Source organism: Budorcas taxicolor, chromosome 5 (genome assembly GCF_023091745.1).
Source record: "Budorcas taxicolor isolate Tak-1 chromosome 5, Takin1.1, whole genome shotgun sequence".
Classification (NCBI taxonomy): domain Eukaryota; kingdom Metazoa; phylum Chordata; class Mammalia; order Artiodactyla; family Bovidae; genus Budorcas; species Budorcas taxicolor.
The window spans coordinates 123447757-123472522 of record NC_068914.1 but is presented as its reverse complement, the minus strand read 5'-3'; the positions used below and the strand labels follow the sequence as shown (position 1 = coordinate 123472522).

Sequence of the window (24766 nt, the reverse complement as noted above, 5' to 3'; positions counted from 1 at the left end):
TTTCAGCTTTAGCATCAGTCCTTCCAAAGAACACCCAGGACTGATCTCCTTTAGAATGGACTGGTTGGATCTCCTTGCAGTCCAAGGGACTCTGAAGAGTCTTCTCCAACACCATAGTTCAAAAGCATCAATTCTTTGGCGCTCAGCTTTCTTCACAGTCCAACTCTCACATCCATACATGACTACTGGAAAAACCATAGCCTTGACTAGATGGACCTTTGTTGGCAAAGTAATGTCTTTTCATATGCTATCTTGGTTGGTCGTAGCTTTCCTTCCAAGGAGTAAGTGTCTTTTAATTTCATGGCTGCAATCACCATCTGCAGTGATTTTGGAGTCCAAAAAAATAAAGTCTGACACTGTTTCCACTGTTCCCCCATCTATTTCCCATGAAGTGATGGGGCCAGATGCCATGATCTTAGTTTTAGAACTCCTAAAACTCAACAATTAAAAAACAACCCAATTTAAAAACTGGTCAAAGGTCTTAGCAGAGACCTTGCCAATATACACAAATGCAAATAAGCATATGAAAAGAAGCTCCACATCATATGTTATCAGGAAAATGAAAATAAAAACAATGAGATAACACCTATTAGAATGGCCAAAACTGAAAACACTAACAACACCAAATGCTGACGGTGATTATGGAGCAACAGGAAATCTCATTAATTACTAGTGGGAATGCAAAATGGTACAGCCACTTTGGAAAACAGTTTGGTGATTTCTTACAAAACTAAATATGATCTTACTATCAATTCAGTTCAGTTGCTCGGTTGTGTCCAACTCTTTGCAACCCCGTGGACTGCAGCACTCCAGGCTTCCCTGTCCATCACCAACTCCAGGAGCTTGGGCAAACTCATGTCCATCAAATCGGTCATGCCATCCAACCATCTAATCTTCTGTTATCCCCTTCTCATCCTGTCTTCAATCTTTTCCCAACATCAGGGTCTTTTCCTATGATCTTACCATGTGTGCATGCTAGGTTGACTCAGTCATATCCAGCTCTGTGCAGCCTTGTGGACTGCAACGTGTCAGGCTCATCTGTCCATGGGATTTTCCAGGCAAGAATACTATGGTGGGTTTCTGTGCCCTCCTCCAGGGGATCTTCCCAACCCAGGGATTGAACTCACATTTCCTACATCTACCTGCATTGGCACGTGAGTTCTTTACCACTAGCACCACCTGGGAAGCCCTGATCTTACCATATGATCCACCAATTGCACTCCCTGGTATTCATCCAAAAGAATTAAAAATTTATGTCCACATAAAGACCTACATACAGATACTATAGCAGCCTTATTCATAATTGCCAAAACTTGAAAACAACCAAGATGTTCTTCAGTAGATGAATGGATATATAATTATGGTATATTCGGACAACACAATATCACTTGAGCGCTAAAAAAAAAAAAAAAAAGTATCAAACAATGAAAATGGAACAAATTTAAATGCACATTACTAAGTGAAACAAGCTAATCTAAAAAGGCTACATACTATATGATTCCAACTGTATGACATTCTAGAAAAGGTAAAAGCCAATATGGAGACAATAAGCAAACTGTCTTACCTTATTATGGAGACAATAAAATGAATGATTGTCAAGGTCTGGGGAGGGGATTAATAGATGGAGCACAGAGGATTTTTCAGTGAGTTCAGTTCAGTCGCTCAGTCGTGTCCGACTCTTTGCAACCCCATGAATCTCAGCACGCCAGGCCTCCCTGTCCATCACCAACTCCCAGAGTTCACTCAGATTCACGTCCATCGAGTCATTGATGCCATCCAATCATCTCATCCTCTGTCGTCCCCTTCTCCTCCTGTCCCCAATCCCTCCCAGCATCAGAGTCTTTTCCAATGAGTCAACTCTTCGCATGAGGTGGCCAAAGTACTGGAGTTTCAGCTTTAGCATCCTTCCTTCCAAAGAAATCCCAGGGCTGATCTTCTTCAGAATGGACTGGTTGGATCTCCTTGCAGTCCAAGGGACTCTCAAGAGTCTTCTCCAACACCACAGTTCAAAAGCATCAATTCTTCGGTGCTCAGCTTTCTTCACAGTCCAACTCTCACATCCATACATGACTACTGGAAAAACCATAGCCTTGACTAGATGGACCTTAGTCGGCAAAGTAATGTCTCTGCTTTTCAATATGCTATCTAGGTTGGTCATAGTTTTCCTTCCAAGGAGTAAGCGTCTTTTAATTTCATGGCTGCAGTCACCATCTGCAGTGATTTTGGAGCCCAAAAGAAAAAAGTCTGACACTGTTTCCACTGTTTCCCCATCTATTTCCCATGAAGTGATGGGACCGGATGCCATGATCTTCATTTTCTGAATGTTGAGCTTTAACCCAACTTTTTCACTCCCTCTTTCACTTTCATCAAGAGGCTTTCTAGTTCCTCTTCACTTTAGGGCAATAAATTTCAAATGCAAATCCACTTTTTGTTACTCTAGGATCCATGCACCTAACCCCTGAGCATGCCATTGTTCCATCATTAAAGATAAACAAGGTAAGAACTCTAGAATCACTTTTGGAGAAAACTGCATCAATAGAGGCCTTCAAGTTAGCACACAATTTTCCTTGTGTTAAAACTAAACTGTTTTCTTAAATTCAAGCTCTAAGACTAAGAGTCTAATATATAGATTTGGTCAGAAATTATCTTTGCCAAAGTGAATTCTTGACAGGTAACAGCTGCAGTCTAATGCTAAACTGCCTTGCTACATCACTTCTGAAAACACAGTCAACATTAGGTTGCAGAGCTACCAATCGATCATGCCAGAAAAAGATACTTATTTGGCATCTGCTCATTTTCTTTGCCAAGTAGAAAAGCAATTATCTGCACCAATACAAAATGCAACCGCTAGGGCACAATACACACAAGAAGTCATTATTTTAATCAGAAATTGGAAGTCAAAATTATAAGCTTAGCATACTGAATGCATAACAGAAAGAGATTATTACTGTCCTTGGGAGGAAAATCATATATTGAAAAGTTTTAAGTTAATTAAGGTGTGTATAAATAGCATTGTTTCTCCCTATCATGGGCAAATGTACTCTTAGGTCACCTGTCAATTTTTCTTAAATATGAGAATTCTTCCAAAATTACAAAAATGTATAAAAAATATTTATATAAGATACTTTCTCAAAAGACAAAGAGAAAATACTGAACTTTCACATATATAGATTCAGGATTCAATTATGGTAAAAATCTCAGCATTATCGTTTTTAATTCTCAAAAGTGTAATAATTAACATTAACTAGTTTGAATTTTTAAATCTTCATACTTTCATAGTTGGCTTTACAATCAGTCTTTTCTTACCTATCAATCTAAAAACAAGATGAGCCTGCCCTGCACTGGTTGCCCTCTGTTACAGGGGCCAGTCAGTCCCTTGGCATCTCTCCCAAGCGCCTCCATAACAGGACTCCTGCCTACCTTCCCACCCTCACCTGCACTCCTTGTGTTCTGAGCTGTCTGTAGTTGCACACTCACACACAAACACTTCATGCACACTTTACAGGTACATGCCTCTTGTGTCCTCCCTCCTGCTGTGCTTTACGCCTGAAAGACCACCCTCCCTTTCTCTAGCTCATCTTCTCATCTGTTAAAGACTCAGTTTCCACAAAACTTCCCAGGCTGACTAAGGTTTCCTATTCTATGAGTCCCATGATTCGGTTTACACACCTGCCACCCTCAGTAAGTATCTTTTTTTTATTTTCATGGCTTCCCCACTGGGATGTAAACTTATCCATGCTGGGCCAATGTGAATTTCTGTTTTTGAGAACTTGGAGCCAGAACACATTAATTCCAGTCCATCTTGTACAGAGCATTGAACTGAGACACTCTATTGAGCCATGACTGAGGTGGCCCTAAGAAAAGTCAATCTTTAAGAACTTAGGAGGAAAGGAAAGCAACATGAATTTTAAAAAGCAAAAGAGAGACCACAAAGCCCCAAAAAAGGTAAAAAAAATAAATGTTTTAAGTTTGCCAGTTCCTATGTCCAGAAATTAGGTTCAATAACCAGACTGGTGTGCCATTAGAGTCCAATGTATCTTTCTAATGAAAACCTCAATTTGTTTAAATAATTCCTTTAAAAATTTTATTCTTTGTAAGCAAATGATCACTATGACATCTGTATACACTTACTGTATACAGTAAGTGTTTAATAAATGTTTATTAATCAAATGAATCAACCAACTGCCTCTGAAGAGTCACCAGTTATCAGTTTGTGAATGCACAGCTTTAATGACCTCTAAGACGGTTGAAGGCAAACATACTTAGAAAGTTGTTTATATTGATATTTTTCATCAATACATTTGACTAAAGTTCCAAAGACCTAAGTATTTAAGAACTCAAGATGGAAAAGGAAAAGAAAATAGCAAAATGCACATTAGTGAAATTTCCTGCACAGTCTGCTTGGTCACTTACAAGGGGGTACCATTATGGCGTATCAATTCGGAGTCAGCCTCCAACTCCCACACAAGTTCCAAGTACATGCACACCAACGGAGTGGAGCAATTAAAGAGAAAAAGGAAAGGGACAGCATAGCCTCATAAGAGTTTGACCAGAGTACCAAATGACACGAGACTACCTGTCTTTCTTGTGTCATTTCACAGATACGAAAAACAAACATCCAGGGAAGTAAAACAACTGGTCCAAGGACCACAGCCAAGCAGAATTAGAGCAGAGCTCAGTTTACTTCCAACCAAGCCATGGCTACTTACACTACCATGCATTCCTTTAAATCCAACATAACCTAGGAAATAGTTCTTCTCTTTTGAAGAATTCAGCAATTATACAATATTCAGATTTTTCACAAACAACAATGAGCACAATGATGTGAGTTTTATTGTTCACTTCATCATGTACTCTTAGTCATTGACTATTTTCACACATGTATTTTCTGTTTAAAAATATCTGGGAATTGGTATCCAACTGCAACTTATCTTAAAGGTTTACCTAACCCATTGTGGCTATAAATTAAGCACTGTAAAGAACAGAGAAACAGGAACCCTCCTCCAGGGTTGGTGGGAATGTAAAATGCTATAGCCACTATGGAGAACAGTATGGAGGTTCCTTAAAAACTAAAAATAGAGCCACTGTATGATCCTGAAATACTTCCCCTCGGCATGTATCTGGAGAAAACTATAATTCAAAAAGATATATGCTCTCCTAACATTCACTGCTGTACTGTTTACAATAGCCAAGACATGAAAGCAACTTAAGTGTCCATCAACAGATGAAGGGTTAAGAAGGACATGACATATTTACACAATGAAATGTCATTCAACCATAAAAAAGAATGAAATCATGCCATTTGCAGCAACATGGATGGATGTAGAGATCACACCAAGTGAAGTAAGTCAGACAGAGAAACAACAAATATCACATGATATCACTTACACGTGGAATCTAAAAAAAAATGACACAAATTAACTTACATACAAAACAGAAATAGATCCACAGTAAGGGAGTATGGTAAGGGAGGGGAGGGATGAATTAGAAGTTTGGGGTTAACAGATGTACACTACTATATATAAAATAGATAACCAGCAAGGACCTACTGTATAGCACAGGGAACTATACTTAACACTTTGCAATAACCTATAATGGAAAAGAATTTGAACAAAATAGACATATATGTATGTATAACTGAATTACTTTGCTGTACACTTGAAACTAACACAACATTGTAAGTCAACTATACTTCAATTTAAAAAAATATTAATGAAAAAAATTTTTAATAGAAGAGAGAAACAAACTGCATTGAGGTTATATGTAAAGTTTCTCCCTGACTCTACATGAAAACCAAAAGTACCATTTTATAATTAAACAACTTTAAAATAAAAAATTTTTATTACAAATGCAGTATGGAATAATTGCTTTCACAAAGTGACATTCCTCACAAAACTCATAATGAGAAAACCAAAGATAGAGTACAAAAAGAAATCTATGATAAAGACTTAACTGTCACAAAATAAAAGCTCTACCACTTGAAAACTGAAACACATTGGTTATTCATTAGGAACTGAGGCATGTCTAGCACTTAACACAAGACACAAACATTATTCCTTCCCTCCGTTCAACTCTGGCTGGTTGTTTGCATGTGGTTGTTTTTTTTTTTTTTTTCCTACATTATTATATATGAATTGCCTTCATCCCCTAAAAACCGATACTATGTTCCCTTTAAACATTTTACCGATACTTTTAGAGGTTAAATCATTAAGAGCAAACCTTTAATGCCAGGCTCCTCGTGGAGACTGTTGCTTAGAGTGATTTCAAAATCAATATGCATTTTCTAGGTTATATATAAAGTAGTAAAGATCATGGTTTCAGTAATGCAAAGAATATTAAAAATTCATAAATCTACAACATGAAACACATTTTCCTATATGGCTATAAGGTCATCAATCTAAAACCTAGTGAATTGTTTTTATTAAAGTAATGTTTTATTCAATAGTAATTCTAAATACATAAATTTTTTAATTAAAAAAGTCCACTCTTAGTTCCAGAAACTAATAATAAAACTCTAAGTACACAACTTATAATGAGGATGGTATGCACCAGTTAAGAATGTGTTAACACAGGCATTCTGTTTTCCCGCTAAATTTTGATGAACTTTTCATCTTTGCTATAAGAATGCTTTTCTCTTTTACAATCATTTTCCTCTAAAGTACTGTAAGCTCATAAAAAGAGAAAAAAATAACTAAATATCATAAACAAATAAAATCAAGACTATACCACTTTCATAAATACAGTAAAGTAAAACTGATCACTATAAAAAGGTTTCTAAACAGTAATTCTTCCACTCTGGCTTTGGCATAAAACATGATGGTCAGGAAAGCTAAGTCCTAGCCCTACCATTTATGAAAAGCCACAACTAAAAGCCATGTTATGCTCTTTTCATGTATTCACTCATCATTCCTCACAATAACCCAATAGAGCACTTTTTCTGTATTTTTTCCAAGCATTTACATTTTAAAAATTCTGTCACCTTTAATCTAGAAAACATAGTACCAGTTCAAAGCTCATGGCAGACGATTTTCAGAGCAACAAACTGGAAATCCCACCAAATTACCTGAAACCATCATGATATATTGCCTGCTGTAGACTAATGTTCCTATGAAAGAATTATTTATGTACACCCTGTTTACAAACTTAAGATGAACTGATACTGCTTTTATTGCAGTCATTCTACAACCTCTCAGCAGGCTACATTAAAAAAGATAAATTTTAAAAAATTTAGCTGGATGACAGTTGCATTAACTAAAAGAGCAAAGAAACTGGCAGCAAACTCCCTACAATACCTTAAGAGCACTCCCTGTGTTCTGCAAAAGAAGGGAGATGTCCTTGAAGTCACCCAGGCTCTAACCCACATAGGACAGAGATCGAGTATCCATATGGTGACTGATGAGCTGATGGAAAACGAGGCCTGGCATCCTTTTCTAAGAGCTTACTGAGGCAGTGAGACAACTGGATGCCAACCAGAAATGCCTACATTTTGAGAGTTTTCTCTTTCAACATATGTCCCCATGCATCCAATTGGAAAGCAGATGCCCAAGCTTGATTGCTCTCCACTGAGAAAGGAAAGAACTTATCATCCACTGACTCAAATTCACAGGGGATAGAAGACTGCCAAGAATTGGTACCCAGTCAAGATTTAGCAGAATGGACCAGGGTCTGTCAGCAGTTAGGAACTCTACCAAGTACTATCCATAAATTAAAAGGAATTTTCCCTCTTTAGCATGTGATTTATTTGGAAGAAGCTTTTAGCGGTAAGTTCTGAATGAAGCCAAGAGACACTTTATTGAAATGATTCATTTTAGTGCTGAGTTCAGTTCAAGAAGCAAAGCAAATTTCAATAAGCTTTGAGACAAACTTATCAAAGTAATTCCTGCTCTCCCATATACTCTGGGTCTGGTTCAGAAGGAATAACATCACCGTCAACTAGCGGTTAGGAAACAAAAAGAGAAAAAACTCTCTTCTAACTCTCTATGCACAGAAATGAACACCTCTCTGGTAAATTCCATATTCAAGAAAACCTACTTTAAAAGAACTTGGGAGCCAAGCTTTGGTAAATTAACCCCCAAAGAACATTAAAGACATATTAATGACACTGTATCAATAAACAGTTCAAAATTAAGAAGCCTGATAACACTGACAGTTCATTTGAAAAATAACTTTTTTATCTAAGATTTTACCTTCCTTCTCCAGATCCTTTCTAGCCACTAAGCCTGTCTGTGGTTCAGTCACACTAGGAGTCACTATAGGGTGTCAGTAAAAGCTACAGTCAGCTCAGTACATTAAAAAGAAACTGACAAACTATGAAAAAGTTCGGGGGTGTATGGAAAAAAGGTAAGAAGAGGATATCCTTTGGATAACATACACAAAAGATAGAATCATGAGTGTAAAGAGTTATAAAGTTGTTTTAATAAGAAATAACTTTGACATTAGTTAGGCTAGTTAATCTGGTCAGTGTCTTTATAAAATACAGCCTGGGAGTTACTTCTTTCTTGGGTCCACTATCATCACGTGCCAAATAAGTCATAGTGATCTGGCTGCAGCCACCTAAGAACTACATCTGAAGACGGAAGTACTTACACCATTGAAGAAGACATAGAATTCCATAACAAAGCAAAGGAAATGAGGAAAAATGAAGAGCAGTGAAAGATTTCACCTTTAAACTAGGCAAAAGAAATGAGGAAAAATGATCAACAGCAGTGGAAGAATTCACCAAGTCTCTATAAAGTAGGATCTGAGTTAAAATCTACTTCCTTGAGGTGTCTGCGTTCTTAAGGTGGGTTCCTCACTAGGTTTATACTTGCATTAAGAGATTTTAAAGTAGGAAAGGGGATTTCTCAATATGAACCTACAAATTTCACTTTTTACTGTTGGAGGTATTTTCCCTATAGATCTATTAGTTAACTCCACCCCTCTTTCATTTGGTTATTTCATTTATTAAAGCAGTAAATGAATGAAATTGAAAATGGCTCACCTGAGATCAGTCAGCCAGAAAAGTGTGTAAAATGGTTGGGGGGAGAGACCAGTTATTCACAAGTAATACAGACGGCTTTCGGCTTTCAACATAGATCTGTTGCTGTCACCAGAAAATCTCATTTCATTAGCTTACTAAGTTTCTCTCAAAGCTGAGATGAGGCTGTTAATAATGATCTGAAACACTTTTGCCCTACTCACAAGATCAATGTGTGGAAAATTCAAAATCCGATTTCAGGAGTTTAATCTACAAAACATTTCTTACTTCAGGGAAGAAGAGTACAGTGCAGTGTCTACAGAAGTAGGACTGCAGCCCACCAGGCTCCTCTCTCTGGAATTCTCCTGGCAAGAATGCTGTAGTGGGTTACCATTCCCTTCTCCAAGGGATCTTCCTGATCCAGGGATTAAATCCAGGTTTCCTGCACTGCAAGCAGGTTTTTTATCATCTCAGCTACCAGGGAAACCCCAAAGTATTAAAACAACACTTAAAAGGTCAGTAATCCATCCCATCAGTGAAGGGCAAAATATTTATATGCCTTTCTAATTCCCCTGAATTTAATGACTTCACAGTTTCACTTTAGTGACAACCTGTTCTCTAGTCCTAAACTTGTCTTTATTTGCAGGCCTCTGTGCAAGGAATACAATAAAGACTTTTAGAACACACTGAAGTGAAAAACCTAACCACTGTCTTACGCACAAAGATCGAAAACGAGCCCATTTTAAGTAAAAACACCATGATCATCATCCAGCTAAGTTCCATAAGCGCAGGGCTTTGTTCACTTCCCTATCATATATTTTCAACACCCAAAACAGTGCCTGATCATAGGAGGCATTTGGTAAATGCTGACAGAATGAATGATTCATGACAGATGTCGCAGAGCAGCAGAATAAAGAAGACAGGTCTTGAGCCAAGAACTCTTTTCAATACCAATCGCAATCACTGTCATTTAAATATCAGGTCTATATAAGAAAAATGACTACGTATAGTCATAGAAACAGATGTGAGTTATGAGAATAAGATTTCAGGTAGAATTCACTGAGTTTTCTAAGGTGACAGGGAAAGGATATTCATGTGTGAATGAACTGTATGTAATGAAGAGGGTGGGAGAAGGAAGATTTACATTTCTTACTTCACTTGGAGCAACCGAGCAAAAGATGGAATCAGCTGAAATTTCATCTGATTCCAGAGTGTCTACCCTAAGTCCTAGGTTCACCGCACTTGCCACTTGCTACCTATAAGACAATCACTAAGCCATACAGAAAAACAGGCAACTAAATAAATGACTTACAGTACGACTTTTCCCTGGGTTGGGATGGTCCCCCTGTATTTGCTAACTTCTGAATACATTTTATCTGATAGTATGTAGACGAATTTCTGACAGCTTAATGCCATCCATGCAATGCAAATACATACTAGCAAGAAAAAAAAATTCCATAAAAACACATTCCTTGCCTGTATACTGCAGGTTCACCAGTTTCATTGTTTAGAAAGTCACATTTCAGTGTTTAGAAAGTCATAAGGAATAATAATATCTATAATTCTGAACTACTACTAATGATGCTGCTGGCTGCCACACCAAATGGCCACCGTGTGCCAGGCACTTATTTACAGACTTATTACCTGCTTATTACTATAGCTCTGAGTCCTGACAAGCAATCTGAGAGTAAGATGTTACAATTAGTTTCCCTTTTTGGGAGATGAGAAAACTGATGCTCACAGAGATAAAATAACTTATCCAGGACCTGGTAAGTGAAGGATTTATTATTTAAACACTATCCTCAGAGATCTTCAGAACTAAGATAACATTACCTCTTTGAGCTTTTATTTTCTTTACCTGATCACCTTCTGAAAAAAGGACAAGCATAGTTTTTAAAACTAATTTTGATACTAATCAAATTTATAGTTAAATACATGATACCTTTCCTTTCCAGAGAAGGAAAATATATGACAAGTTTCCTCTCAAGGAAGGATAATGGTCCTTCTTGCTCACAAACATGTTGACTTAATAAGATCCTGACCCAGTTCCAGTCGTATTGTATACTGCTCTCCAAGCATCAGTCTTTCTAAATAGGCTGGGGCTCAGAGTTAAAAAAAATAAAATTTTTTAAAAGCATATCACCTAATTCAATGTATAAGCACCAACTATACTATATTAAAGCCAGTCTTTATTAAAGCCAGTCAGGAGAGGCCTCCTTTGTAGATCCACGGATGGCTGCAAGAATCTTCTATCCCTAAGAGCTGAGCAGGGAGGCCAGCAGCACAGAGCATCACACCACTGTCCTGACTCCTCCCCAAAGCCAAGTGCTCACCTGGGATTCTACAGAGCGCAGCAAACAGGCAAAGCACAGGATTAGTGGCTGTGCAGTTGTAATTCCAATCTTGACTTTACCACTTACCAACTATGTAAATGTGTTAAATGACAATTTAAGCTCTCTAAGATCTTCCATTTGAACCTGATAAGCAAACTATAAGATTTACCCTAAACAAATGTTGCGATGGCTGCATGGAATAATATGTGGGAAGGGCTAGCCCACTTCCTGATACATAGTGATAGATAACAGATGTAAAGCTTTCTTCCCCTCCTGAAGGACCTTCTTCACTGGAGTACTGGAGCTCACACTGTCCTATAAGAAATGACTATTAGATTTTCAGGAATTTTGCAAGCCAGTTATTAAATACAGCCATTATTTAAAATTAAATTCTATAACTTGTAATAAATTATATATACATATATTTTATATTTATATCAATTATAATATTATATATCTTTTATAATAAAATGAATTATATAACCTTAAATAAATCAAGCTAAAAATAAAGGTAATAAGTACACAAATCATATCATTTTCTAATCAGTTTCCTTCATTTTACTTCTGTCTATGCTCCTGAGATTATTTACATCTACAGTCTATCAGGAAGTAGAAATGCTTCAAGATGGTGGGCTATGGCACAACTCTCCCAACTCTAGTTTCAGCTACGTCACGTTTGTAGATTGAAATCAGCCAGGGTAGGAGTTACATGGAAATTTGTAAACACAACAAGTGGGGATTTACTTTCTTTGGACAGTCAATGATTAAGCATCACCAGCACACCACTGGTATGCATACCTCATCTTATTCCTTTTTGTTCCTGCACTTACCTCTATATTCTCTACAAGTTATTTAGATACATACACATATCCATTAAATTTAAAATAAAATGAAAACAAAAACCTCACATGCCTGCAGTTAACAGGCATGTTAACTGCCTGTTAACATTTCTTTATTGCCCCATTTCTTTATTGCCAAATTTACTAAAATGTTCTGCTGCTGCTGCTGCTAAGTCGCTTCAGTCGTGTCCAACTCTGTGCCACCCCACAGACAGCAGCCCACCAGGCTTCCTCGTCCCTAGGATTATCCAGGCAAGAACACTGGAGTGGGTTGCCATTTCCTTCTCTAATGCATGAAAGTGAAAAGTGAAAGTGAAGTCGCTCAGTCGTGTCCTACTCTTGGTGACCCCATGGACTATGCCTACCAGGCTCCTCCGTCCATGGGATTTTCCAGGCAAGAGTACTGGAGTGGGGTGCCATTGCCTTCTCTGACTAAAATATTCTATTTTTGCTTAATTTCAATACTTTCTTACCATCTACCCATTAATTTATTCATTTCACAAATACTTGCACAACTACGATTAACCAGACACTATAAGAGGATCTGGGGATACAACTGAGAGCAGAAGCTTATACAGTCGGATCAGTATGGAACTCAGTCACTGTATGTACACAGTCCGACTGGTGGAAGTCAGTTACACTGCAGCCTGCCTTCTGTCCCTTCATTAGAGTCTCCAATGATCTATTTATTCTTTTTTTTTCTCCTTTGCCTTCCTTAAAAAAATTTGCAATGTCCCCAAATGTTTTGCCCTCTTTTCTTTCATGCCCTGTACTAAAGAGTCAAGGTTTTGACAGCTTATCACTCTTCTTTCTTCATGCATTTCTGTGACTTTATCGTTTCCCAAACCAACTTTTCCATCTCAGTTCCTGACACTACCACCCACCCAGCTGTTGAAGCTAGAAACCTGAACACCCTTGATTCCTGCCATTCCCTCACCCCATTACCCTAAATCGGCAAGTCCTGTTAGATCCATATCCAAAATGTCTCCAAAATCCACCGTATGCCTACATCTCAGGCTTCATCACCCTCAGCCAAGACCTCTTTTCTCCCCTCAGTCAGTATGAAAATCTCCTTGCTTTACTCTTGCCCCTAAATAATGCACTATAAGAAACAAGACTGGAGATTTGTAATATAACCACATCTTGCCACATTAAACAAGCAAACAACAACAAAACCCTCCAAAGTCTCCCCATTCTACTCAGAATAAAATCCAAATTCGCTCCCATGGCCAAAACATTCATCATCTAGGCCTGCCCATCCCCTGAACCCCCTTTCCCCATTCCCCTTCCCATCCCCACTTGCTAATTATCCCAAGGCCGGAACCCTCTGTGCAGATCTGAGCAGAGTGAGCTCCTCCTCCCATCCACAAGGATTCAGAGACCTTCCCTGACCAATCAATGGGAATTTGCTACAGCCAGGCTCACCTACCACTCTCCACCACATTGTTCTCTCCTTGTTGGTTATTTAGTGTCTCTTCTCCTGGAAGGAAAGCTATATAGGGGCAAGGATCTTGTCCTCCTTAAACCCCAGTACAGCCCTGGTGCCTGCCTGGAACATGCCGGGCACATGGCAGATATTCAGTAGATCTTTGCTGATGAATGAATAAGTGGAGTATGATCTAAGAGACAGGTAAAGGCAGGACTAATTGGAAACAAAGACACCTGAAAAGAGGGAGTTGTCTGGGACTATAGAGAAGAATAAGAAGAGCAATCTGCTACTTAAGTGCTAATAGTATGAGTCAAATTTCCATCTTTATTAAATTCTTACTTGCCCACGGCTTGAGTTATTTTCAAAGTGAAGTTGCTCAGTCATGTCCAACTCTTTGCGACACTGTGGACTGTAGCCTACCAGGCTCCTCCATCCATGGAATTCTCCAGGCAAGAATACTGGAGTGGGTTGCCATTTCCTTCTTTTAGTGGCAAGCTAATTTAGCCAAGTACCTGTTCCGATAAATCTATGATAATTTTCATGGATAGGTCAAAAGATTTTTTAAAAAGAGAGAAAATTTTGTACTTTAAAGAAGATCTTCTTGAACCCTCAGAAACATTTCTGAGAGGCAGTGTCCCCTGGGCTACCTCATACACCTGCGTTGTAATAAATTTCTATTGAGAGGGTAACAGGCGGGAAGGCTAGGGGCCCCCAAACGGAGGAAACAAGCTAGAAGTGTCAGACATTTTTTTAGTCTCAAGTGGCAGGAGGAAACAAACTACAAGTGTCAGATTTTTTTTTCCTTCTCTACAGAAAATTAAAAGGAGGTTACTTTCAAAATTCTGTGTTGCCATGACAACACCTAGTTCCACCTGAACTTAACTGTTCTCAAACTTTGAGCTAACTAATGCAGGTTTTTTTTTTTTTTAATGGAAATATTTTTCTTAAGCTATGTTAATGAAAAATGTATTTACCTTAAACTCTGTCTTTCCTCAAGTTGATTCTGCCTAAGACTCAGATAATGGCTCAAAAAAGCAGTATGTTTTACTTATACAATTGTTCTCCTGATCTATGTTAATGAGACTATGTATTTGCTTGGAAACCTGCCTTTCTTCAAGATTCATGTCAATCATTTTATGGCCAAGATGACTCACCTTGTGCCAATGCTAACTCAAAATGCATGTTGTGGGTGAGGGGCCTGGTGCCCTTCTCTGAGTTATGAGACATTTCCTTTCTCTAATTAGCAGCCTGTGAGTAGGTATATAACTTCCTGTTAAAGACTAGCAGGGGGACACTCTTTCTGCCCCCTTCTGATGTCTATGTCAGAAGCTCTCTTTTATACTTTAATAAAACTTTAATATACAAAAGCTCTGAGTGATCAAGCCTTGTCACTGGCCCTGGATTGAATTCCTCTCCTCCAGAGGCCATTTTTGAATCCAAGGCCAAAAATGAATCCCAGCATTTTTCACAGCTCAACAACAACCTTTCATTATCACACACCAAAAGCAGGGAGTCAGGGCAAGGGAAGGCAGAGCTCTCCTCCCAAAGAAAACAGGGGCCTGCGCTCTGATGGGCAGGGTTCTTCCCCCAGGGAAGCAGCAGAATGCTTGTACTGCTTAACTGAGGCTTCACAGCCTCATCTCTTCTTCCAAATAACAGCAGTCAGCAGGGCTTCTACTTCTTCCAGCTACTCCCTTCTTATCTAATATGACACAGGGAAGGCCAGGGATAGGGAAGAGAAGGAAGGAAGGAGGAAGGGAAATGGGGAAGGGAAAAGAAAGGAGGGTAACAAGAGTGGGGGTGTCACAAAGAAATGACTCCGCGCTTCACTTCTCCAGTGATCCCCCTGCAACAGGTGATGCTGGATGGTGAACACACACAAGGTCAAGGAGCCCAGTCCAGTACCTCATCAAGGACCACACAGCTCCAGGAGACACGAGGAATCCACTGCTCTTGGGTTCAGATGGCATGGCATGGCAGCCACCCCAAGCTCCTTTGTGAGGGAACCGCTGCTGCTTCCCATTCTCCCGGAGAGGGTGTGTTGTCAGGGAGCTTCCAGGCTGCTGTGGGCTGCACTGATGGATGACCCCGTTGCTCCTAATTGTGAGGAGGAAACAATGTCAAAAGGAGCAACAAGACCTGCAACAAGGAACAGCAGTCCCCTGTCCCCTCCCCAGGCCCTGTTCCTTGGAAGGAAATATTCACGAATCTTTTAGCTCTTCTGTTTCTGGTATGTATCACAATATTTTAAAAATAACATTAAATAATAATGTTATTGCCAATTTTAGAACTTGTCATATTGGCTCATTACAAGAGAAGATGTAGATTCAATCCTCTTATGTGGTCACCAGTACACATACAGACACTCTTCACTTCTCATCCTCCTCAAACATTTCTCTCATAATAAACATAAGTTGAATTCTCCTAACTTAGCTGAAGGGATATTTGGGATTTATATTATTATGATCTTGGAAAATTGTGTTCACAGATGACCCATGCAACATATTCTCATATGTTCTTCCAGGAATCCTCTGAGATATATTCCATAACATTAGCTGGGCAAAAAATTTAAAAGTCTGACACTACTCAGGGATGGGGAGAATGTGGAACAAGAGGATTCTCATCCACTGCTGCAGTTATTTCAAGAGAATGACTGCACATCAATACAGTGAATGGACATCTATATGTGGGCCCACAACCTCACTTCTGTGGTTATGCACTGGAGAAACCTGCAGGTATGTGCACCCAAAACTTGACTGCAGCATGGTATATAATAACCAAAAAAGGGGAAACAACCTAAATTCAGATTCCAAAAGGATAGATGCGTGCATGCTAAGTCACTTCAGTCCTGTCCAACTCTTTGTGACTCTATAGATTGTAGCGCACCAGGCTCCTCTGTCCATGGGATTCTCCAGGCCAGAATACTGGAGTGGGTTGCTGTGCCCTCCTCCAGGGGATCTTTCCCACCCAGGTATCGAATCTGCATCTTTTATGTCTCCTGAATTGGCAGATGGGTTCTTAACACTGCACCACCCGGGAAGCCCTTATTCTAAATTAGCAGATAAGAATTTCTGGGAAAAGGAGACACAATTTTGTGAGATTCTCAATGAGTTAAGACCTTCAGTACAGGCAGATCCTCTGAGCTCGTATCCTGCTACTAATGTGAGCCCAGGTTCTGAGCTGCAGATGCCCTGGGGGGTTACTGGCCCCAGTCACATGTGTCCCATGGAGGCAGGTACTCAGGGGTAACCCTGTGACTCTGAAGTTACACAGACAGAGTCTAAATCAGGGATGGGAGACCCTGGAGAGGTTACTTTCTATGCCTGTACTTTCTGCTCTGTGAAACAATGGTAACAGTTGTTAGCAATAAGTGACTTCATACCTGTAAATGGCATGGTCCCGTTCCTGGAGCATAGCCTTCACTCAAGAGATACTGTTAGTGACCAGGTATCCCCAAAAGAAGACTCTACACATGAACATCACCAGATGGCCATACCTAAATCAGACTTGATTATATTCTTTGCAGCCAAGATGGAGAAGCTCTATACAATCAGCAAAAATCAAGACTGGGAGCTGACTATGGCTCAGATCATGAACTCCTTATTGCCAAACTCAGACTTAAATTGAAGAAAGTGGGGAAAACCACTAGACCATTCAGGTAAGACCTAAATCAAATCCCTTATGATTATACAGTGGAAGTGAGAAATAGATTTAAGGGACTAGATATGATAGATAGAGTGCCTGATGAACTAAGGATGGAGGTTTGTGACACTGTACAGGTGACAGCGATCAAGACAATTCCAAAGGGGGAAAAAAAAATGCAAAAAGGCAAAATGGCTGTCTGAGGAGGCCTTACCAATAGCTGTGAGAAGAAGAGAAGCAAAAGCAAAAAGAAAAAATATCAGCATCTGAGTGCAGAGTTCCAAAGAAAAATAAGGAGAGATAAGAAAGCGTAACTCAGTGATCAATGCAAAGAAATAGAGAAAAACAATAGAAAGGGAAAGACTAGAGATCTCTTCAAGAAAATTAGAGATACCAAGGGAACATTTCATGCAAAGATGGGCTCAATAAAGGACAGAAAAGATATGGACCTAACAGAAGCATAAGAGATTAAGAAGAGGTGGCAAGACTACACAGAAGAACCGTACAAAAAAGATCTTCATGACTCAGATAATCACGATGGTGTGATCACTCACCTAGAGCCTGACATCCTGGAATGTGAAGTCAAGTGGGCCTTAGGGAGAATCACTACGAACAAAGCTAGTGGAGGTGATGGAATTCCAGTTGAGCTGTTTCAAATCCTGAAAGATGATGCTGTGAAAGTGCTGAAGTCAATATGTCAACATATCTGGAAAACTCAGCAGTGGCCACAGGACTGGAAACGGTCAGTTTTCATTCCAGTCCCAAAGAAAGGAATGCCAATGAATGCTCCAACTACAGCACAATTGCACTCAACTCACACGCTAGTAAAGTAACGCTCAAAATTTTCCAAGCCAGGCTTTAGCAATACATGAACTGTGAACTTCCAGATGTTCAAGCTGGTTTAGAAAAGGCAGAGGAACCAGAGATCAAATTGCCAGCATCCGCTGGATCATGGAAAAAGCAAGAGAGTTCCAGAAAAACATCTATTTCTGCTTTATTGACTATGCCAAAGCTTTTGACTGCGTGGATCACAATAAACTGTGGAAAATTCTGAAAGAGATGGAATACGAGACCACCTGACCTGCCTCTTCAGAAATCTGTATGCAGGTCAGGAAGCAACAGTTAGAACTGGACATGGAACAACAGACTGGTTCCAAATAGGAAAAGGAGTACATCAAGGCTGTATATTGTCACCCTGCTTATTTAACTTATATGCAGAGTACATCATGAGAAACGCTGTGCTGGAAGAAGCTCAAGCTGGAATCAAGATTGCCGGGAGAAATATCAATAACCTCAGATATGCAGATGACACCACCCTTATGGCAGAAAGTGAAGAACTAAAAAGCCTCTTGATGAAAGTGAAAGTGGAGAGTGAAAAAGTTGGCTTAAAGCTCAACATTCAGAAAACGAAGATCATGGCATCCAGTCCCATCACTCCATGGGAAATAGATGGGGAAACTGTGGAAACAGTGGATGACTTTATTTTGGGGGGCTCCAAAATCACTGCAGATGGTGACTGCAGCCATGAAATTAAAAGACGCTTACTCCTTGGAAGGAAAGTTAAGACCAACCTAGATAGAATATTCAAAAGCAGAGACATTACTTTGTCAATAAAGTTTCATCTAGTCAAGGTTATGGTTTTTCCAGTAGTCATGTACGAATGTGAGAGTTGGACTATAAAGAAAGCTGAGCACTGAAGAATTGATGCTTTTGAACTGTGGTGTTGGAGAAAACTCTTGAGAGTTCCTTGGACTGCAAGGAGATCCAACCAGTCTGTCCTAAAGGAGATCAGTCCTGGGTGTTCATTGGAAGGACTGATGTTGAAGTTGAAACTCCAATACTTTGGCCACCTGATGTGAAGAGCTGACTCATTTGAAAAGACCCTGATGCTGGGAAAGTTTGAAGGCAGGAGGAGAAGGGGACGACAGAGGATGAGATGACTGGATGGCATCACTGACTCGATGGACATGAATCTGAGTGAACTCCGGGAGTTGGTGATGGACAGGGAGGCCTGGCGTGCTGCGGTTCATTGGGTCACAAAGAGTCGGACACGACTGAGAGACTGGACCGAACTGAATCCCTGTTACCTGTTCTCAGTTCCTTGCTACCAAGTTCACAACTGTACTCAGGTCCTCATGGAATTACTTACATAATGTTTGTCTTCCCCTAGCACTGCCCTTTGTGGGAAGGAATCTTATCTATCTTATTTGTGGCCAGGCACAAAATGGGAATGCTTTAAACAGGTAGATAAAATGATGCAGGAAAGAATGAACGCCTTCACCTATGCAGAGATGCTGGTTGTTGTGAGAGCTAAAAGTTACTAAAAAAAAAGAAAGAAAAACAACCCATAAACTATGAACTATGCAACTTCCAAGCTACATATCAGCAGTTATTATTTTTTCATAGAACTTCCAGCAGTTTGGTATGGTGTAGGTCAAGAAAATCACTAAAAGACTAAAACAGATCATTATCCTCTTTGAAAAATGCCTAGCTCAATAGTGACCAGATGAAGAAGAAAGGACTATAAGCAACCATGAGTTGGGGAGTCCTAAGACCAAAGGAGATAAGACTTAAAGTATGAGTATAGACAAAAGGATGCTGCCTGCCATCAAGTTATCAGCCACCGAAGCTGTCCCCAGGGTGTACCCTAAGGGAATTCAGAATTCAGAATGGAGAAAAACGGGATACTGACCCTAGACAGCTGACATGCATATCAAAGGAAAAATTTTCATAAGCCCAGACGCTTGCATTTTTCAATATATTGAAACGCCCTAAATCATTAACTTGAGATGTCTGATTTTTTGTGATTAGCACTCTTTTGAGTTTCAACTATAGCCTTCTTTTTTGCCCCCAGCAGCAAAAACTCATATATTCTAGTTCCTCCCTCACCGCTATGGAACAGTTTCCTTACAGCTACCTGAGGGGCTTTCTCAGGTTATAAGTCCTTAGTAATTGTCCCAAATAAAACACAATTCTCAACTTTCAAGTTGTGCGGGTGTTTTTTTTCAGTCGATGTGAGGTTAAAATATCTCTGGACAGGCCCAGAGGGGAAGATCTCCAGTCACTTGTCACAGAGCAAAGGAGGTAGACACGAAAAGGAGGCAGAAGCAAGTGGGAAGCCAGAGGAGCCGACAGGAAGGCCAGCAGTGCAATTACTGCGGTGGGTCAGAGGACTCATACGAGCCAGGGGGAGGCCCTCTGGCTTTCCTGATTTAAGCTTGGGTCAAAATGATAACTAGGCTCCTTCCTTTTACATGCCTCTGAGATTCGCAGAGAGCTAACAGAGTACTAAAATCTATTTAAATTATCTCCAAGTACGCCCAGGCAGGAAAGTGATCAGAATTTAATGACTCATCTCAGCTTGTTGACATGCAATAGCACTGCTTTTATCTTTGTGTCAAGAAGTATAAAGAGGTAGGGAATGGGATAAAAAGGCAGGATTTTTTTTTTTTTAAAGATAAAATTCTTCCAGACAAGGCCGGAGAATAAATCAGCTGCATTTATTAAAAGTTCAAATGTAAGGACCTTATAATTACTGAAAAATGGGGTTTGCATGTCAAATTGTTGGTAAATCCTGAGCAAGAAAATTACAGTATGTGCTTGAACTTTTAAAACGCCTTGGTCATTCTTATCATCTATAACCCACAGGACAATATGAAAGTGCCTAAATTTGTTAAATGAAAACAGGCTACTAAATAAACTTGTTCTTTAACTTGAATATGATATGCAATTAATTATTCCTGTATGGTTTAGAGTGGTCTGTTGTGGAATTCCAAACCTCCCCCCAACCCCGCCGCCCCTCACTGCCCCATGCAAAATTTAGGTATATACACCAGCCCTCAAGCTAGTAAACAGACTCCAATTTAGCAGTGTTCTTTGAAGGATGGCACTTATGTGAATGCAGAGATTCCAGGCAAACTGTTAACAAACTGTTACCATTTGTAACCACTCTCCTGTGTGAATCAAGATTTCTCAGTATTATACAAGCAAAACAATCTAGTGATATAAACTTGCAATTAGCATAGGTACATTTCAATTCCAAATTTGGTGCTCACAAAAACTTTACAATCCTCAATGACACAAGCGTGAAGAGTCTGAACACATACAATGCGCGTGAAGAGTCTGAACACATACAATGCGACTGTCTTAAGGAAATAAGCCTTACTATATTATGGTCTAAGGTGAGGTTTGTTTTTATTTAGTCGCTCTGTCGTGTCTGCCTCTTTTGTGACCCCACGGACTGCAATCCACCAGGCTCCTCTGTCCTTGGGATCTCCCAGGCAAGAATACTGGAGCGGGTTGCCATTTCCTTCTCCAGGGGATCTTCCCAACCCAGGGATCGAACCTGCATTTCTTGTGTCTCCAGTGTTGGCAGATGGAGTCTTTACTACTGAGCCACCAGGAAAACCCCCAAGATGAGGTTACATTTAACAGAATGTTGTATCTCTATTTGTTTAATGAAAATTTGAAAACTATTGATTTAAGTAATTTTTCTTTGCACATCACGCACTGCTTGACAGCAAAACTTTGACATGACTTACGGTTTATCATGATTGTGGGATAAAGAAAAGAGATCATAAACCAAGCACACGCCGAACACCGTGATGCCCGTCTCTTTCACCAGCATTGCGCAGGTCCCCAGAAACAGACTAAGCAGCAGGAAGAAGGGAGAAGCCGTGGGAGGGAAACTTTCCCCAACACAACACTGGTCCACACTCCTGAAAAATAAATTTGAGATGGTTTTACTCCAAGAAGAAATACGGGTTGCTAAGAAATGTCACCTTTTAAAGGTAAGATCCAACACAGATTTCATTTTATTCTAAATAGATGAGCAAAGGTATCTTTAAGAATAAAATTTGCAAAGGTGGGAAAAAGTAAATGACTGACAATGCTGAATTTGGTACTTAGATAAAAGCATATAAGTTATGGTAAACTACGGCATATAACAGAGGAACACTAAGAGGCATTTAAAATGCTAGTATATAGAGATATACTTGCTGCTGCTAAGTCACTTCAGTCGTGTCCGACTCTGTGCGATCCCATAGACGGCAGCCCACCAGGCTCCCCCATCCCTGGGATTCTCCAGGCAAGAACACTGGAGTGGGTTGCCATTTCCTTCTCCAGTGCATGAAAGTGAAAAGTGAAAGGGAAGTCACTCAGTCGTGTCCAACTCTTCGCGACCCCATGGACTGCAGCCTACCAGGCTCCTCTGTCCATGGGATTTTCCAGGCAAGAGTACTGGAGTGGGGTGCCATCGCCTTCTCTGAGAGATATACTTAGTGACATGTAAAGATGTTTAGGTGAATATGTATTAAGTGAATAATAATAAGCCATATGCATGAACTCTGGAGCCAGGTTTCCTGGGTTCAGATCACAGCTCTGTTGTTAACTAACAAGGTAACAAGGGGCAGGTCAATGCCTCCCTGTGCCTCATCCTGTGTTTATCATCATCATTATTATTATTTTTGTTAAGGTGTTTTATATGCTTCTGTACAAAGAAAACACTGGATAGATACCAAAACACAATCATCATTAATGTGATGAAAATATAGATGTTTTAGTATTTTTCTTTTCTTCTGGATGATCTGTTTTTTGTTTTTTTTTTTTTTTAATTGAGGAATAGCTGATTTACAATGTTGTATTAGTTTCTAATCTGAAGTTTTAAGTATGTTTTCCATGAGAATATTTAGGGAAAACTTTTTTTCTTTCTCAGCATAATTTCTAGCAGGGATTTTCTAAAACCTTCCAGTTGCTGTAAAGTCTTTTTTAACCTTACAAAACAGAAGCAGCTCCCCAGCAAGAAACCTCACAGTTCCTTCTGCAGGTGACACACCAATTTGTTCCCTCTCCTTGGTAGGACAATACATCTGCAGTTGTGACATCTCACCATTATTGTTATGTCTTGGAACAACTGCCTAAATTATATTCCAAATTTGTAGGAGACAGGCTTTTTCTCCGAAGCTGGTTGACAGCTTAAATTACTCAAAGCGCGAATGACCTGCACAACAGAAAGCTGTAGCAATGTGGCTTATTATCACACAGGTACGGATAGGCTACAGACCCACTCACATTCCTGTTTATCAACACACAGAAAAGACCTGAGAGATCAAGTTCACACTCAAAAGTGATTGTTAATCTTATTCTAACATGAGAGCAAACAGGAAACAATTGTTGAATTTGGGTTTACATTTTTAATATTTTCACAACACTCATATATAACTAGCAATGCCATGAGGGACTTCCCAGGTGACACAATGGTAAAGAATCCTTCTGCCAGTGCTGGAGACCCAAGAGACATGGGTTCAATCCTTGGATCAGGAAGATGCCCTGGAGACGGAAATGGCAACCCACTCCAGTATTCTTGCCTGGAGAATCCCATGGACAGAGGAGCCTGGCAGGCTACAGTCCATGAAGTCACAAAGAATAGGACACGACTGAGCTACTTAGCACACACTCATGAAATGCAGTGGGAGGCTACAAAGCCAGGATAGAAGCTTGGTCCTATATTAAGAAAAGGTTTTGGTCTTAAACCAAAACTTTATAAGGTTTAATTCAGTTCATCCTTGATCCAAGGTCTAAGCTGGTTTACAACAAGGATTCTCAGCACAGCTCAGGGAAGATGATTGTTACAAGGGCTGTTGTACAGGCTTCAGAATCCTTGGCCTCCACTCACTTGCCAGGTGAGCAAAAATATCTCCAGACATTGCAAATGTCCCTGGGGACAACATGGACAAATTTCTCCCGTATGGAGAACCACTGGTTTAGAACTGTGTTCCTTGCAGTCACTGTGTTTTGTAAGATTATAGGCCAATGAACTGACCCAAAGATCAAGGTTTATAAATCCTTAACTAGGCATCACTCCATGAAGCAGGGCAATGGTTCACTGTCCCCCTTTATCTGGGCCAGCCACTGAGTCACCGCCGCCATTACATTCTTTTTTTTTTAGATTAAAAAAAAATTTTTTTTTAATTTAAGTATAATTGCTTTATAGACTTTTGCTGTTTTCTGTCAAACCTCAACATGAATCAGCCATAGGTATACATATATCCCCTCCCTTTTGAACCTGCCTCCCACCTCCCTCCCAACCCCATCCCTATAGGTTGATACAGAGTCCCTGTTTGAGTTTCCTGAGCCATACAGCAAATTCCCCTTGGCTATCTATTTTACATACGGGCAAGGAGATCCAACCAGTCCATTATTTAGGAGATCAACCTTGGGATTTCTTTGGAAGGAATGATGCTAAAGCTGAAGCTCCAGTACTTTGGCCACCTCATGCAAAGAGTTGATTCATTGGAAAAGACTGATGCTGGGAGGGATTGGGGGCAGGAGGAGAAGGGGACGACCGAGGATAAGATGGCTGGATGGCATCACGGACTTGATGGACGTGAGTCTGAGTGAACTCTGGGAGATGGTGATGGACAGGGAGGCCTGGTGTGCTGCGATTCATGGGGTTGCAAAGAGTCGGACACGACTGAGCGACTAAACTGAACTGAACTGAACTGAATGTAAGTTTCCATGTTACTCTTTCTATTCATCTCACCCTTTCCTCCCTTCTTCCCAGGTTCGT

At 39.9% G+C, this 24766-nt stretch overlaps 1 protein-coding gene across 1 annotated transcript in view; it reads right to left on the bottom strand.

Moving 5' to 3' along the window:
- Nucleotides 1–24766, bottom strand: part of TMTC1 (transmembrane O-mannosyltransferase targeting cadherins 1) — a 318256-nt gene that overhangs the window by 256106 nt on the left and 37384 nt on the right. Inside the window, exons 4-5 of the mRNA XM_052640320.1 lie at nucleotides 21741–21917; nucleotides 15463–15654 (exon numbers count right to left, since the gene is read on the bottom strand). Of these exons, the coding sequence (XP_052496280.1) occupies nucleotides 15463–15654; nucleotides 21741–21917 (369 nt within the window). The remainder of the gene's footprint in view (nucleotides 1–15462; nucleotides 15655–21740; nucleotides 21918–24766) is intronic.